Below are 16149 nucleotides of genomic sequence, written 5' to 3'. Positions count from 1 at the left end.
GGTGCGTGTCATTTCAGAATGAGGCCGAGAGAGTGAGGTGATACTGATGTGTTTTATATCGGAGGAGGTGGGTCTGCAGGGGGCCAAGTGGGATGCCAGTGGTGACAGTGTGCTCTGTATGCTCCCCCGGCAGAGCTCGGATGACGGAGGTGCAGTGAACAGGGCACTGTCATCATCTGGGGCGACAACGAGAACGAATGCAGCCTGTAGGGAAGAGCAAAATTCGCTAACATGTGCGGGACCTCGGAGGGTTCCCAGCGCAGCTGCACTTTTCCAGGACAGTGATTTCCCGGATCCTGGTGCCTGGGGCTCCCCAGGGGTCAGTCTATGCTTGTGGGTAGAGCGCCCCCTGGGGGCAGCACAGGAAGTCATGGCCGGCACTGGGACAGGAAGAGGCACCTTCACACAGAGCGTGAGCATGATGTCCCCAACTTGACTAAGGTCCCAGCTCTAGGTCACACGAAAGCCGGGCTGCTATGCTTCAGTAGGGAACGGGTGAATGCGCAGGTCTCATGCTGCAAACGGGGTGGCATCCACTTCAACCAAGATCAGAAACTGTGAGCTTTAGCCGTTGGAGGTCTTTGGTGATCTTGGCAGGACGATTTGAGTGATGTGCAGATGGAGCATGGCTGGACCAAGCCAGGCATGATGGCCAGTCAGTAAAGAAGGCCTGATTCTTGAAGGACTTTTCCTGTGAGGGGAGGAGAAGAGAACCCACAGCATTGCTGGGAAGGGAGGGGAGAGGCTGAGGGTCTCAGGACCAGCTCTAAGGAGCTTCTTAGCAGCTGCTGCCAGAAGGGGGGAGGGTCAGTCCACAGATGGGGTCACTGAAGGGTCCCCTGACCCCTCCCTCTTTCCACTTCTCCCTGCTAATGTGGCTCTGCACCTAGAGCTGCCAAGTTGTCCCCACCCCGTCCTGGAGTCCTCCTCAGCCCCACACCTGAGGGGTCAGCTCTGAGGTCCCAAGGGGGAAATAGCCTCAAGTATGGTATACAGGCTGTGGTGGGATTCTGAGGCCTTGGGTCAGCCTGCAGGATCTGGGGAACCACAGATTGGCATCATTCATCCCAGGGCGGCTGAGGGTCTTCTCTCCCCTCTCCAGCTGAAGGGGCAGCATCAGATGTGGTGCAGAGAAGCCACCTGAGGAGGAAGAGGTTTCCATTCTCCTGGTTCTCAGCTCCCTCAGGGCATTCCCCCAGCATAACCAGCCATCCCTCCCTCCCTCCCTCCCTCTTGTTCCTCCCTATAGAGGCCCCTCCTCTGTGGGCACCCCTGAGGGAAGGGACCTGGTTCTCCCCACAAAGCCCAGGTTGGGCAGTGAGGACTGGGGATCAGAGTGAAGGGGAAAGTGGATGTTTTGAACTGAATTGTGTCCCACATCCAACTGTTGAGTTCAAGTCAATCTCCAGTACCTAAAAATGTGACTCTGTAGAGAACAGGCTTTTCAGGAAGTACTTCAGTTAAAATAAGGTCAGAGGGTGGCCTCTGAGGACAGGTGACTGGCCTTATGAGAAGACTATTAGGACACACACACAGAGGGACAACCATGGGTGGACACGGGGAGAAGATGGCCATCTACAAGCCAGAGAGAGAAGCCTCAGAATAAAGCAACCATGGGGACACCTTGATCTTGAACTTGCACTCCCCACAGAACTGTAAGGACATAAATTTCTGTTATTGAAGTCATCCAGTCTGTGGGTGTGATAGCAGGGCAGGAACAGCCAGGTGTCACCTGCTCCGGGACACCTGTCCCGACTTCACCAGGAAGAAGTGACCCCTACTTCCCCAGGACTCTCATGGACATTCCCTCCGCTTGCAGGGGGTGGGGAGTGGGGCACTTATGAGCACTTCAGTCCTTCTCCATTTCTGTGAATCTTCACTTACCATCTGGGTCCCCTTGAAGTCAGACACTGTGTCGGATTTACCTGTGTGTCCCCCGTATGCAGCATAGCACCTGCCATACACAAGGCCCCCGGGCATGAGGTTGCGTGGGAGAGCACAGTGTCTGCACATGACCAAACAGAGTCATTTTAAGAATGAAGGCTGGGTTAGGGGGACAGCGTGTGGGGACGTTTACCCCTCGCACTTCACGTCTGCAACTCCAGCCACCAGCTCCACCTCTGGGTGCAGGTGTTCTTAACACAATGGGTGTCACATGCAAGGGGCATGCAAGTGTATGACAGAAGAAGAGAGGAGATGGGAAGTGGACTCAGGCCTTGGGGGTGGGTGGACCCCAGGGACCAGGTTCTGTTAACCCACCACAAAGGATGATGGCATGGCCCTGTGACCAGCCTGCAATTGCCAGACTTAGCAAATCAAAACACCAGGCACCCAGATAACTCAGAATTTCAGATATAAACAATGTATCAGCCCTGGCTGGTGTGGCTCAGTAGATTGAGCACCAGACTGTGAACTGAAGGGTCACTGGTTTGCAGTGCACATGCCTGGGTTGCAGGCAAGGTCCCCAGTAGGGGGCGCTCGAGAGGTAACCACACACCAATGTTTCTTTCCGTCTCTTTCTCCCTCCCCCTCCTCTGTCTACAAATGGATAAATAAAATCTTTAAAAAAAACCAATGTATCATTTTAGTAGAGATATGTCCCGCACAATATTGGGGATCTACTTACACTAACACAATGATTCCTTGTGTATCTGAGAATGAAATTTCCTGGGCATCCCACACTTTATCTGGCAAGAAGAGCCCTGCTCCCAACCACACACCCAGAAACCCAAGCCCACTGCACCGTCCTCATCTCCAGGGGCCCCTGTCAGAAGGGCTCACTGTGAACTTTCACTTCTGCTTCCGCAATAACCCAGGGCCCAGAATGAGGGCACCACCATCCACAGACCCACACCCAGGCCCCAGGGCTAGACACCTGCCTTCCACTCCCTCCTGCAGAGGTGACTCAGGAAGGACCAGCTCAGCGAGCCCAATGCCAGGCACGGCCCCTGGGAAAGACAGAGTCCAGAAGTGGGCAAGGTGGGGTGTAGAGTGGGGGGAAAGGGAGATTCCAGTAGTCTCAGATGAGGAGCTCATTTCATGCATCAGTCCCCCAGGCTCAGCTTCCGCCCGCCTGCCTGACCAGGCTTCCTCTTATGCCCCTGCTCACTGCCAGTCACTTTGTCAGGGGATGAGCCTGTCCCAGGACAGCTGCAAGTGTCGCCTGGGCAGAGATGTTCCTGACGCTGCTTGTCACCGTGCTGCAGGGCGGTGAGTGGGCCGAGGGCTGGAATGGCCACCATAGGGTCCAGGATTCTAGATTCTCGCTGGCAGTACAGGAGGTGGTGACAGTGCCGGAGGGCCTGTGTGTGCTGGTGCCATGCTCCTTCGTCTACCCCCATGAAGACTGGGATGACCGAACTCCAGCTCACGGCTACTGGTTCATCCAGGGAACAGAAACGGACCGTGGTCATCCAGTGGCCACAAACAACTGGTCTCGAGCGGTGGTAATAGGGACCCAGGGCCGATTCCACCTCGTGGGCAATCCCCAGGAGAATAGCTGCACCTTGCGGATCACAGATCCACGGAGGGAAGACAGCAAATGGTACCACTTTCGGGTTGAGAGAGGCAAATCCGTGCGATATAATTTTGTGAATAACAAATTCTATCTGAATGTGACAGGTAAGGATCTGGCTGAAATGGGGTGGGACCTCCCTCCCCCTGCCAACCCTTGTCTCTCATGCTGGGAGGGGCTTTGGGGAGTGGACCATGGGTCAACCCCTGAAGAACCCCACCTGGGCCTACAAGTGTGCTCTCTTTCATCCCAGCCAGGACACAGAAGCCAGCTGTGTACGTCCCAGAGACCCTGGAGCCTGGACAGCAGGTGACAGCCATCTGTGTGTTTGACTTGGACTTTCAACAATGCCAAGCCCCTACCTTCTCCTGGATGGGGGCTGCCCTCTCCTCCCACCAAATCAGTTTGACCACCGCCCACACCTCAGTGCTCACCTTCACGCCAAGTTCCAAAGACCATGATACCAGCCTCACCTGTCGCGTGGACTTCCCCAGAGAGCACGCGAGCTTCGAAAACAGTGTCCGGATTAATGTGGCCTGTGAGTTTGGTGGGGACATCAGTGTGGGCAGCTGGTCCAGCGGGTGGGGAGGTAGGGTTGTGTCTGGCTCTGGGTGACTGTGGGCAGGGTGTCCACGGTAAGAAATGAGTGGGGTCCTGAGATGGGAGGGGTATTGGACGTCATTGGTCCTCCCTCCACAAGCATTCTTTGTCATTCCTTTGTCCCTTGTCTTCCCCGAGGATAGTCATACTTTCTGTTCCCAGAGTGGGTTCTCTCTGGCTGTGGGAAACCAAACATTCCTCCCCAATGCCAGCTCACAATCTTCTTGCAGATGCCCCCAAATTCCTGGTGATCAGCATTTTCCAAGACAACGGAGCAGGTACCAGGGCCTGCATGTGAGGTGGGACGTGGCTTGTTCAATTCATTCCTCTCAATGCAAAGAAGTCAGGAGTGTGGGGGAAATGTTGTCTGTCTGTGTGTCTGTCTCTCTCTCTCCTCCTCCCTTTCTCTCGCTCTCCATTCCTCTCTGCAGCCCTGACGCTCGATGGAGACAGCCAACCTCTGGAAGTCCGGAAAGGCCAGTTCCTACGGATGCTCTGTGAGGCAGACAGCAGGCCCCCTGCCACCCTGAGCTGGGCCCTGGAGGACAGAGTCCTCTCTTGGTCCCACCTCCCGAGCTCTGGGGGCCTGGAGGTGGTACTGCCTGGGGTGAAGCCTGAGGATGCAGGGCGCTACACCTGCCGAGGAGAAAACAGGCTTGGCTTCCAAAGCCGCACGCTGAACCTCTCTGTGCAGTGTGAGTGTGACCAGCAGGGCCTGGTTTCCAGGAGGTGAGAGGGTGAGGTCCAAGGGCTGGGGGCAGGATCCCAGAGCTCAAAGGAGCCTGGAACCCAGGCGTATAGGACAATGATTCTGATTCCAATTTCTGATCAAGATAATTTTCCTCCCGACACCAAGCAATTCTCTGACACCAGCTGAGTGTCCTATAGTTCCACCCACTTCTGACCCTGTGTACCCGGAGACACAGATCCCACAGGTGAAGGGCTCCAACCCACAAGATTTCTCCACTTTAGGTACCAATAGCAAGTCCAGGTTGTTAGCTGTGCTTCTGACTCTAGATCAGAAGCGATAGATGGCCGGTTCCCACAACATCCTCCTCAGGTGTGAGTCATTGGCTAGCAGAGCAGCTCCCGTAACTCAGGGGAATGTTTTACTTACCAGACCACCAGTTTGTTATGAAAGGACATAAACCAGCACAGCCAGATGGAAGGGATGCCTAGTGCCAGGCCCAGGGGAAGGGCCCGGACCTGCCATGGCCACGCCAGGTGTCTCTCTCCAATTACATGTTCACCGACCCTGAAGAAGCTCTCTGATCCTTGGCCTTTTGGGTTTTCATAGAGGCTCATTCCAGGAGGGATGAACTCCTTGGCCACTGGTGATTGAACTCAATCTCCAGCCCCTCCCCCTTTGGGAGGTCAAGGGTGGGGCTGAAAAGTCCAACCCTCCAGTGGCAGAATTGGTTTCCCTGGTGACCAGACCCCATCCTTAGGTGCTTTCCCTAAGTCATCTCATTAACCTGAACTCAGCTGTAGTGGCAGAAGGGTGTGTGATGAGTATGGAGACACCTTCATCACTGTCATCACTTAGCAACTCCAAGGCTTTCAGGAGCTCCCTGCCAGGAGAGGAGACCAAGACCCAGTATACCCCTGTTATTATAAATCAGTGTCACAAGGGCCTGCCCTTCTCACCCACATATTTCCTAGAGTGGTTTGTGTCCGTGGTGACTCACTCCATGGTGATTCAGTCCTCCACCCCTGCCTGCCACTCTCACTTGTCCCCAGGGACCCTTTGCCCAGAGTGTGGCCCCTGGCCTTCTGCAGCTGGTGCTCTGTGTCTGTTTCAGATGCCCCTGAGAACCTGACAGTGAGAGTCTCTCGAGCAGATGGGACAGGTACGACAGGGGACAGAGCAACGACGTCTTCTCAGGGCCAAATTGGGGGCCCCGGGAGTCTGGAATGTGCGCATGCGCCAGGGTCCCTGTGCCCTGAGCTCTGCATTTCTCCTGCCTCTTCCCTCTCCTAGTCCTGGACAACCTCAGGAATGGCGCGTCTCTCCCCGTCCTGGAGGGTGAAGGCCTGCGTCTGCTCTGTGTCGCCCACAGCAACCCCGCAGCCAGGCTGAGGTGGGCCTGGCCTGGGGAGATTCTGAGCCCCTCCCAGCCTTCAGACCCTGGGGTCCTAGAGCTGCCTCGGATACAAATGGAGCATGCAGGCGAATTCATCTGCGAAGCTTTCAACCTGCTGGGCTCCCTCCAAGTCTCCATGCATCTCTCTGTGCGCTGTGAGTGGAGGGATGGTGGCTCCTGGGGGCAGGTCACCTGGGTCCTGGGCGGGCAGAGGCGCTGCTGACCCATCTCCTCGCTCTCCACAGACCCCCCACAGCTGCTGGGACCCTCCTGCTCCTGGGAGGACGAGGGTCTGAACTGCAGCTGCTCCTCCCGAGCCCAGCCCGCCCCCTCGCTGCGCTGGCGGCTGGGGGAGGCGCTGCTGGAGGGGAGCCCCAGCAACACCTCCTACACGGTCACCTCCAGCTCCGCGGGGCCCTGGGTCAACAGCTCCCTGAGCCTCCGCGCGGGGCTCAGCGCAGGCCTCAGGCTCAGCTGCGAGGTTGGGAATGTCCACGGGGCCCAGAGCGCCAGTGTCCTGCTGCTGCCAGGTCAGGGGCCTGCTGGATGCCCCCTGGAAGCAGGGCCTGAGTGGGGCAGGGGCGGGGACCTGTGGTTGGAACAGGAGCTGGGGAGGGGCCCCCCTGCATCTCTGGCTGGGGATTGAGAGGGGAGAATACAAAACTGGGCCTGGGGTGTAGCAGGTTTTAAAGAGATAGACTGAAAGGGATTGCTGGTAAGATGTCTGGAAGGGGAGCAGAAAGCCCGAGTGCTGGGGGCAGGTGGGCGGGGCGACTCGCTTGAGGAGAGAGGCTCTGAGACTTTTCTTCCTGCAGAAAAGAAAGGACTCATCTCCAAAGGATTCTCTAGCGGAATACTTCTGGGCACTGGCGTCACCGCCCTCTTCATCCTCTGCCTCATCCTAGTCTTGTGAGTTAGGAGCAGCAGTGAGGGGGTCTGGGGACAGGGGACAGGGGAGGTGCCAGGGCGCCCATCGAGGAGGGTCCTTTCCTCAGCGTGAAGATTCTGAGGAAGAAACAGACCCAGGCAGAGACTCCGACCCAGGCAGAGACTCCGAGGCTCAGGGTCACGAGGAGGAGCACCATCTTGGACTACATCAACGTGGTCCCGAACACCGCTCTCCTGGTGAGTGGTCCGGGTGTGCTGCTCCTTTCTCACCCTGCCGCCACCCTTTGCCAGAGGGACATCAAGGTGGCAAAAGCATGGTGGTTGGATCCAAATCCTGACTCTGGCACTTAGTATCTATGAGACCTTGACCGAAATCGCTGGCTCTGTCTGAGCCTCCATTTCTTCTTTCGTTTTCTTTGAAAATTGGTTTGAGGAGCACAGCACATGCCCTTGCTGCATATGTAGCAGCTATGCCATTGTTACCACCGCTGAGAACAGCACTAATTAATGATGTAACCATTATTAACGCCACTGAGAGGCAGAATGTCCTGTTTATTAACAGCGGGGCTGCCTGGGTTCGTACCCACGTTCATCGCTGTGTGTTCTTGGGCAAGTCACTGAATTTCTCTGAGCCTTTTCTCAAACTTTAAAATGGGGGAAATAGTACTGCCTACCACCTAGGATCATTCCAGGTATTCCGTAGGCTCCTATTGTATCTTTTAAACATTTAAAATAGTACATGGCACTTACTGTCTGGAAAATGCTTGACAGTTTCAGGAGAAAACATCTAAGATGCTGATGACTGTGAATTTCACATCTCCCAGACTCACCCCTGAGCCGCAGGCTTACCCCCTGAACTCTAGACTCTCATCCAACTATCTAGGCAGCATCTCTATGTAGATGTCCACAGGCATCTAAAACTTAACCTGTTCAAGGTCAAACTTGCGAGTAACCTCATTACTTCCCCATCTCCTCCAACATCCCCATCACAGCAAATAGCACATTTTCACAGCTGCTCAAGCCTCAAGCCTCAGAGTCACCTTTCACACCTCTCTTCTCTATCACCCCCCAACCAATCCATCAGCAAATCCCCTTCAAAACACGTTCAAACCACTTCTCCTACTCCTCTCATCTCTGCATCAACATCTCACCTGGACACACCTCCACCTTCTGTGGGTCTTCGCTGCTCCCCACACCCCCAATCTACTTCTCTGTACATCATATCCATTTAAAACCCAAATAGGTCCATCAACCCCCTTGCATACAATCAAAAGGAAGGAAGAAAGGGTTGATACTTACAACTGGTTAAATAGAGCTTAGGGACAAAAATGTTTTTAAAAAGCCAAACTCTAATGGTCCCATGTACATAATTCCACGCATCATAGCTGTTTTCAAATGATAACATTGTAGAGCTGGAGAGCAGATTAGCACCTGTCTGGAGGTTAGGGCCAGGTCTCTGGGGTTAGAGCTGTTCCTCATCTTTAAGGTGAGGAACACTACCTGTGTTAGTCTGCCAGGGCGGCCACAGCAAAGAGATACAGACTGCCCTGGCCAGGTGGCTTAGTTGGTTGGAACATCATCCCATACACCAAAAGTTGCAGGTTCAATCCTGGTCAGGGTACACACCTAGGTTGTAGGTTTGATCCCCAATCAGGGCACATATGGCAGGCAACGAATCAATGTTCCTCTCTCCCTCTCTCTCTCTCTCTAATCAATCTAATAAAAACATATCCTTGGGTGAGGATTAAAAAAAAACAGAGACTTTACTTCCTAGTGTAACTCCAGTTCCTCCACCCGTGTCTGCCATGTGGTAGGCACTTAAGTATTTGTTGAACAAACAAATGAATGAATGAATGAATGAATGATGGTTGTTTTTCCTTTAGGCTCGGAATAGAAGGGCCAAACCCAGCAGTCCTTCCAGGACCCCTCCTGCAAATGCTAACTCCCCAGGACCCAAATCGTCCAGTCCAGCCCCAGAATCAGGGAACAACCAAGAGGAGATCCATTATGCTGCCCTCAACTTCTCTGGCCTCAGGGCACAGGAGACCCAGAAGTCCAGGGACATCGGCTCGGAATATGCAGAAATCAGGTTCCACTGACGGCCCACTGGGCTGTGGGGCAGGGGTCCAGGCTGGGGGGAAAGGCAGGGTCAAGGAGAGGATGAGGAAAAGAGGGCAGAGTCTCTCTCTCTCTCTGTCTTTTTTAACTTCTCCCAGGATGGGTCATCCCATCCCAGACCTGACATTTGCAACTGCTTGACGGCTCTCTCCAGAGTGACCTTCTCTAGATACACTTCTGCAAAGATAAACTTTTCGGGTGACAAACCCAGGCACCACCCTAGCTGATTATTCACGGTGTCACTTTTCTACAAGGTGGGAGAACCTTTAAAAATGGTTCAAAGTACCACTCAAGAGACAAGAATATTTTTACATTTTAAATGGCTGCGGGGCACTGGGGGAGAGTGGCCCTGGCTGGCATAGCTCAGTAGATTGAGCGCCAGCCTGCAAACCAAAGGGTCATTGGTTCCATTCCCAGTCAGGGCACATGCCTGGTTTGTGGGCCAGGTCCTTGGTTGGGCATGTACAAGAGGCAACCAGTCGGTGTATCTTTTACACATTGATGTGTCTCTCCCTCTCTTCCCATCTCTCTAAGAATAAATAAATAAAATATTTTTTAAAACCCCAAAAAGCCAATAAATAAACCCCAATAAAACCCCAATAAATAAATAAATAAATGGTTGGGGGAATCAAATGGTTGGGTGATCCATAAAAATATGATATTTAAATGTCAGTGTGTCCATTAATAAAGTGTTAGTGGAGCCAAACCCATTCTTTTATGTACGGTCCTCTATGGCCGATTTCATGCAGAGTTGAGTTGTCAGCCTGAAAAGCATAAGTTATTTAGCATCTGGTCCTTTACAAGAAAAGTGTTCGGACCTTCAAGTAAACTCACCCACTTATTTTTACAGAAGGGGAAATGGAAGCAGCGGTTTAGAAACGGGTCAAGAGTAGCCAGGGCCAGTGTGACCAGCTGTGGGACTGGGTGGGTGGTTTCCAGGGTGAGGATGTGCCCGGCAGGGAGGCGACGTGGACGTTGGGGGTAAACGTGTTGTCGACCTGAAAACCGAGGGAAGAGCACCAACCAGCGGGTGAAGAGAAGGGAGGAGGAGTCTGTTTCTCACTGCCCAGCGTGTCCCTTCCCTTCGTCCTTCCCCAGAGGTCTTAGTTGTGATTATTTCATACACAGTCTTCTTGGGTGATGGTTTTCAGTCAGGCAGAAAACTGGGAAGCCCAGAAAAGATGCTGACCTTTGTATAAAAAAATTAAAAAAAAAAAAAAGTAATGTTACACATTGAAAGGCGGGAAGAGCTGGAAAAAAGGTAGAAATAAAACAGAAGAGGTTATGAGTAAAGCTGAGAAAAATATGCGTTCAAGCAGGTAAATCGGGTTTTCTCAGCTCCCACACTGCATGTACCTAAATGGCGGTGTCGTAATACGAGGAAAGGGGAGGAAGGAAATTCATGGTTTTTTCTTGTTAAAGAAGTTTTATTGTGTTCAATTACAGCTGTCTCCACTTTTCCCCTATTCATTTTTCCCCTGCTTTATCCACCCCCACCTCCCACATTCAGTCCTCCCCCCTACCCCCTGATGGCTTTGTTCGTGGGTCCTCTGTTTCTTGACAACCCTTCCCCTTCTTCCCCCCCCCCCCCCGTTATCCCCCTCCCCCCTCCTGGCTGGTTACTGTCAGTTTGTTCTGTGTCTCCATGTCTCTGGTTCTATTTTGCTTGCTTGTTTGTTTTGTTGATTAGGTTCCACTTGTAGGTGACATCACATGGTATTTGTCTTTCACCACCTGGCAAGGAAATTCATATTTTAAGTACCTCCTACATATCACATTCAGTCAGTTATTCATAGTTACGTCCTCTGATGATGACTGTGGCGTACGATAAAGAGTATCTCCATTATAAAGATATCTGAGACTCAGAGAGGTGAGTTAATTTATCTGAAGCCACACAAGACAGCGGCTGGCTGACTGTGAAACCACAGCTTCCCCTACCCCTCCCTGTACTTTGCAACCCTTCCTGGAGGGGGCCTTTTCTTGAGTGAGAAGGACTCAAAATAGCAGGCCAGAACCCAAGGAGGACACTTGGCTTGTCTCTGGGGAGAAACTGAGACATAAAAGCCCCATCTCTGACCTAGCTTGTAGTCAACAGGGATGGGAGAGGATTAGAGGGATGGGCAAAAAGGTAGAAGAGATTAAGTAGTACAAATTGCCAGTTATAAAAATGGTCATGGGGATGTAAAGTACAGCACAGGAAATATAGCCAATGATACTGTAATCATTATGTATGGTGTCAGGTGGGTACTAGAATTATCGGGCGATCACTTTGTAAGGTATGTAAGTGTCTAGCCGCTGTGTTGTACATTGGAAATGAATATTAATATTGTACATCAACTGTAAGTGAAAAATAAATTTTAACAAGGAGGCTATTTAATTGGAACAATGGACCTCTTCATAAAATTCAGTCAACATTTTAGATGGTCTTTTCTTTCATGTATTGTCCTTTAAAAATTTTTTCTCTATATAATCCCTTATAATCTTCCATGTAGCAGCCATACATATCTTTATTGGATTTCTCCTGAGGTATTTCATACTTTTTTGGTTCTATTAAAAATGGCATATTTCTTCTTATGTCATTTTTTGGTTGATTCCGGTATATAAAAATATACTTGAATTTCACATGTTAACCTTGTATTTATCAACCTTGAAAAGTTTGCTTATTTTAAATAATTCATCTGTAAATAATTTTGAATGTTCTATGTAAAACAAATTATATCATCTGATAATAAGCATTTCATTGTATTCTCCAATGGGAAAAATAAATAATAGATAAATATTTAAAAGATGCTGAAGCCCTGGCTGGTGAGGCTCAGTGGATAGAGCGCAGGCTACTCACCAAAGGGTCGGCGGTTTGATTCCCAGTCAGGGCACAGGCCTGGGTTGCAGGGCCAGGTTCCCGGTAGGGGGCGTGTGAGAGGCAACCACAAATTGATATTTCTGTCCCTCTCTTTCTCCTTCCCTTCCCCTCTCTAAAAAATAAATAAATAAAACCTTTAAAAAAAACTTAAAAGATGCTGAAGAGCAGGGCGAGACTTAGAAGGGAAGGCATGTCATTTGCAAAGGTGACAACCCAGACTGAGGGGAGAAGGCTGTGAGCGGACAGGCTCACGTTGCCCAAGCACAAGCAGGGATGTGCAGCAGATGTTGAGAGTCACCGTATCCTGAGCGAGAGAATGAAAGAGGACGTTCAGAGATAATATCCACCTGAGCTAAACCCTCTCAAGTTCCACAGCTATTTATTTGTGAAAATGTTTATAACACTGACACATACTGAGCGCTTACCCCAGGCACTGTTGTTTAAAGTTCATGTCATTCCCACCTAGTTCTCACAGGAAGGTAAGGACTTGTTTGGCTAAAGACAGTCTTGCCAAGCCCTAATGAACTAGGAGCCCTGATTAGGCAGTTACCGGGTAACCGATGATAGGGCGAGAAGGCCCGCATTGCTTTCCAACGTACCTATGCCTCTGAGTAATGACTAAAATCACAAACCAAACGAGCTCTAAGGAGTGAAGTTGGCCCCCAGAAGCCACCACACACACACACACACACACACACAGAGTAACGGAATCACAGACTCGACTCGTGGGTGGGGTCGCCCAGTGCACCCACCCCCTTTCCTTGATGGGCCTTGGAGAAGGACAGGGTCTGGCCTAAAGCCACACTGCAGAATAGCAGAAGTGAAATCCAAACTCAGACAGGTCCTAAAATAGATGAGCACGGCAGGTTCTGAATTCTTTTTCATAAACTGAGACTGGGAGGGTGCTAGAGGAGCCTCTGCTTCCCTTCCTCGACGCCCAAACTCTTCCGGGAGAGCAGGCCTTCAGCCTTCATCTGACCTGGGAGATGGCTAGACCACAAGGGTGCATTGCTAGGGCAACTGGTTTGACGGGGGGTCAGGAACGTTGAAATGCGTCTGCTAAGGTCCTGACTTGCGCAGTAATGACCTGGGACTTGGAGGGAAGGACGGAAGTTGTTTTTCAGTACTCTCAGGGAAAGGCAATGTTGAGTAGCTGAAAGAAACAAACAAAAAAATCACCACCAGGCCTGGAGTCAGAAGACCCGGCTTGGACATTCTGTGTTGCCAGATACAATTTGTGACCAGTTATTCAGAGACTATCAACTCCAGGAAATAGAAACACAAAAGAGTTCCATATTTCTGATCACTGACCCAGTTGTATTTTGTTAAAACTTTTTTTTTTTTTTTTTAGCCCCTAACGGTGTCTCAGACATACTGTAACTTTCCAGTCAGTGCTGAGCATTAAAATCAGCCTGATCTTAAGTCTTCACCTCAGACTCGGTGTAAATCCTATCATCTCCCCTCCCCATCAGAGGTTTGGGCTGGGACTCTTGGGAGAAAATAGGGGGACCAGCTGCCCCTGCCACACCTTTTCTTCATTCCCACATCAAGCCCTAGTTTTGCAAAGTATTGGGGCTCAGAGGTGGGACAGGTGTGGGAACAGGTGACTCTTGACCTAAGTGGCCGCAGCTAGGCCTCTTGTTGGCTAAAACAACTTCTCTGGGTCACCCCAGCAGGCCCTCTGTGCGGCAGGAGTGCAAAGATGGGCTCTCTCCTGGAGCAAAAGTGTGAGGACTTCAGCCTGGTGAGACTTTCTCAACGCCTCTGTTTCTTGCTGTAAAAACTGTGCCCTCCTCCCACGCTGTAAGGTGGGACAAAAGCCCTCCAATGTGTTTCCCTTTTACTCTCACGCTGCTACCACACATCAGGTCACTTGTGACCTCAGATGTGTGGGTTTTCCACGCATCAAGCAACTCTGACACCATCTGGGGGCCCTACAAATGACCTCAAGACTGACACTGTCTACCTCGAGATAGCACCAGAGCCCACAAGTTAAGGGCTCAGTTCCACAAGATTGCTCCTGTTTCAGACACAAGTCACAAGTTCATTTGTCATATGTGCTTCTGACTGATCAATAGATTGGAGGTTCCAGTGACCCCTTCCTCGGGTTTGATAATGGCTCACAGAATGCAGGGAAGCCCTTACCTACATTTACTGGTTGATTATAAAGGGATATTATCCGGGAACAGCCAGATGGAAGAGGGCAAGGTGGGGGGCAAGGGTGAAGAACCTCCATGCTCTCACCAGATGCAACCCCCTCCCAGCACCTTCACGTTTGCCAACCCAGATGCTCTCCAGGCCCCAAAGTTTCAGATTTTTATGGAGAATTCATCGTATAGGCACAATCGATCATTAATTCCATTTCCAGCTTCTCTTCTCTTCCCAGAGGAAAGAAAGGTCCAACCTTCTCATCGTGGCTTGGTTTTGGGGGTGACCAGCCCCCATCGAGGAGCCCACCCAGAGTCACCTTTTTAGAACAAGAGACATTCCTATCACTCAGGAGATTATCAGAGCCTCCGGAGCCCTGTGCCAGGAACCTGAGGCGGAGACATAAATTTTCTACTATTTCAAACACACCTTCTCCGATTCCATCACTACCAGATGTTACACGGCCTCCTGCCACCTTCTTGGGTGACACACCTTCTAGATGGCTGCAACCCAGCTACCCTCCTCGGCGCCCACTCAACTCACACATCCTCACCCTGCTGCTGGACAGTGGGGTGCAGGCTGCACTGCCTCTGCCCCTACTTCAGGCACCAGCCACAAGCTCAGAGATCCCAGGCCACCAACGCTTCTGACCGACTGGCTACAAATTCAGGGGTTCCCACAACCTCCTTGGGTTCAATAATTCTCTGTAATGACTCACAGAACTCAGGAAAGCACCACCCATGATTACAGTTAGATGCATAGAGGGAGGTCAGGAAGGGTCCCAAACACAGAGCTCTGCGTCAAGAGGCATCCAGTGTCTCCCCGGCACATCCACGTGTGTTACCAGCCAGGAAGCTCCCCCGAGGCTTGGTATCCAGAGTTTCTCCTGTGTCCGTGGGTGTTATGTAGGCATGATTGATGGAGACACTGGCCATCATCTCTAGTCCCCCTCCCCTCCCAGGTCAAGCTGACATCACAAAGGCTCAAAGCCCAAAAGCCCTAATGACATGGTTGTTTTGTCCAGAATGAACAGCCCCCATGTTGAAACTAACTATGGGCCACCATGTAGGGGTCTTGTTAGCATAAACTCAGATGTAGTGTGAGGGCCCCACCATAACTACCAGAGACTGCTCCCACTCTCAGAAAATTCCAAGGGTTTAGAGGCTCCCTCCCAACAGCCAGGGACAAAGGCTAGACACACTCTTTATTATGCAACACAATCTACCTTTGTGCTGCTGTGAGGGTCGAATTAGATAAAAGCACTTGGAATAGAGTCTACTGCCTCGTGTATCTTCAAAAATATGCATTGTTACTGGTACTTCATTCCTACTATTACATCATCATCATCATCATCATCACCATTGGTCCTGGAATGCAGTGTGTGGAAGAAAAAGAAGTCACAATGACAGGCTTAGTCCTGGCTGGTTTTCTTGTGTGCTGATATGACACGAGGAAGTTTTCTGAGCCATTTCTCATTGATTACTAAAGTGCAAGGGAACTAATCTATCCACAGGCGACCCCTTGACAATAGTATTCTGAGATCTAACGGGCTGTGCCTTCTCCATATTGCTAGGTAAGGCTAGATTGTCCTCCAGAAAGAGGCTGGGTTTTTTTAAGGTCATTATGATAAAGGAATAGGACAAGAGAATTTGGGGAATGACAGGAATATCCTGTATCTTGTTTGTGGTGATGGTTACATGGCTTTATACATTTGCCAAAACTCAGAGTTGTACAATAAAAAGAATGAATTTTTGAAGGGATTAGTCAAAGAACATACATGAAGGACCCATGGACATGGACAAGAGTGTGGGGATTGACTAAGGAAGTGGGAGCAGGTTGGGTGGATGGGGGAGGAGGGGACAAAATTGGGACATCTATAAGAGCAAAAATAATTTTAAAGATAAATAACATGAATAGAAAATATATTGTTCATTTTT

At 50.9% G+C, this 16149-nt stretch overlaps 1 protein-coding gene across 1 annotated transcript; it reads left to right on the top strand.

The window, feature by feature from the left end:
* Window positions 1-2898: 2898 nt before the first annotated feature.
* On the top strand, window positions 2899-9329 carry SIGLEC10 (sialic acid binding Ig like lectin 10). Its single transcript, XM_045200262.3, has 10 exons — window positions 2899-3621; window positions 3768-4052; window positions 4345-4392; window positions 4546-4809; window positions 5917-5964; window positions 6096-6353; window positions 6444-6728; window positions 7014-7107; window positions 7194-7323; window positions 8970-9329. The coding sequence occupies exons 1-10, from the start codon at window positions 3174-3176 to the stop codon at window positions 9183-9185; spliced, it is 2076 nt and encodes a 691-aa protein (XP_045056197.2). The 5' UTR covers window positions 2899-3173; the 3' UTR covers window positions 9186-9329.
* The last annotated feature ends 6820 nt before the right edge of the window (window positions 9330-16149 follow it).

The sequence above is a fragment of the Desmodus rotundus genome, chromosome 12 (assembly GCF_022682495.2).
Source record: "Desmodus rotundus isolate HL8 chromosome 12, HLdesRot8A.1, whole genome shotgun sequence".
NCBI classification, from domain to species: Eukaryota; Metazoa; Chordata; class Mammalia; order Chiroptera; family Phyllostomidae; genus Desmodus; species Desmodus rotundus.
The sequence above is the reverse complement of the archived record's forward strand: the minus strand, read 5'-3'. Positions and strand labels throughout refer to the sequence as shown.

Coding starts and splice junctions, on each gene's coding strand:
- SIGLEC10 (XM_045200262.3), top strand. CDS start 3,174: ATGTTCCTGACGCTGCTTGTCACCGTGCTGCAGGGCGGTGAGTGGGCC. Junction 3,622..3,767: donor ATTCTATCTGAATGTGACAG/GTAAGGATCTGG, acceptor CTTTCATCCCAG/CCAGGACACAGAAGCCAGCT. Junction 4,053..4,344: donor TGTCCGGATTAATGTGGCCT/GTGAGTTTGGTG, acceptor ATCTTCTTGCAG/ATGCCCCCAAATTCCTGGTG.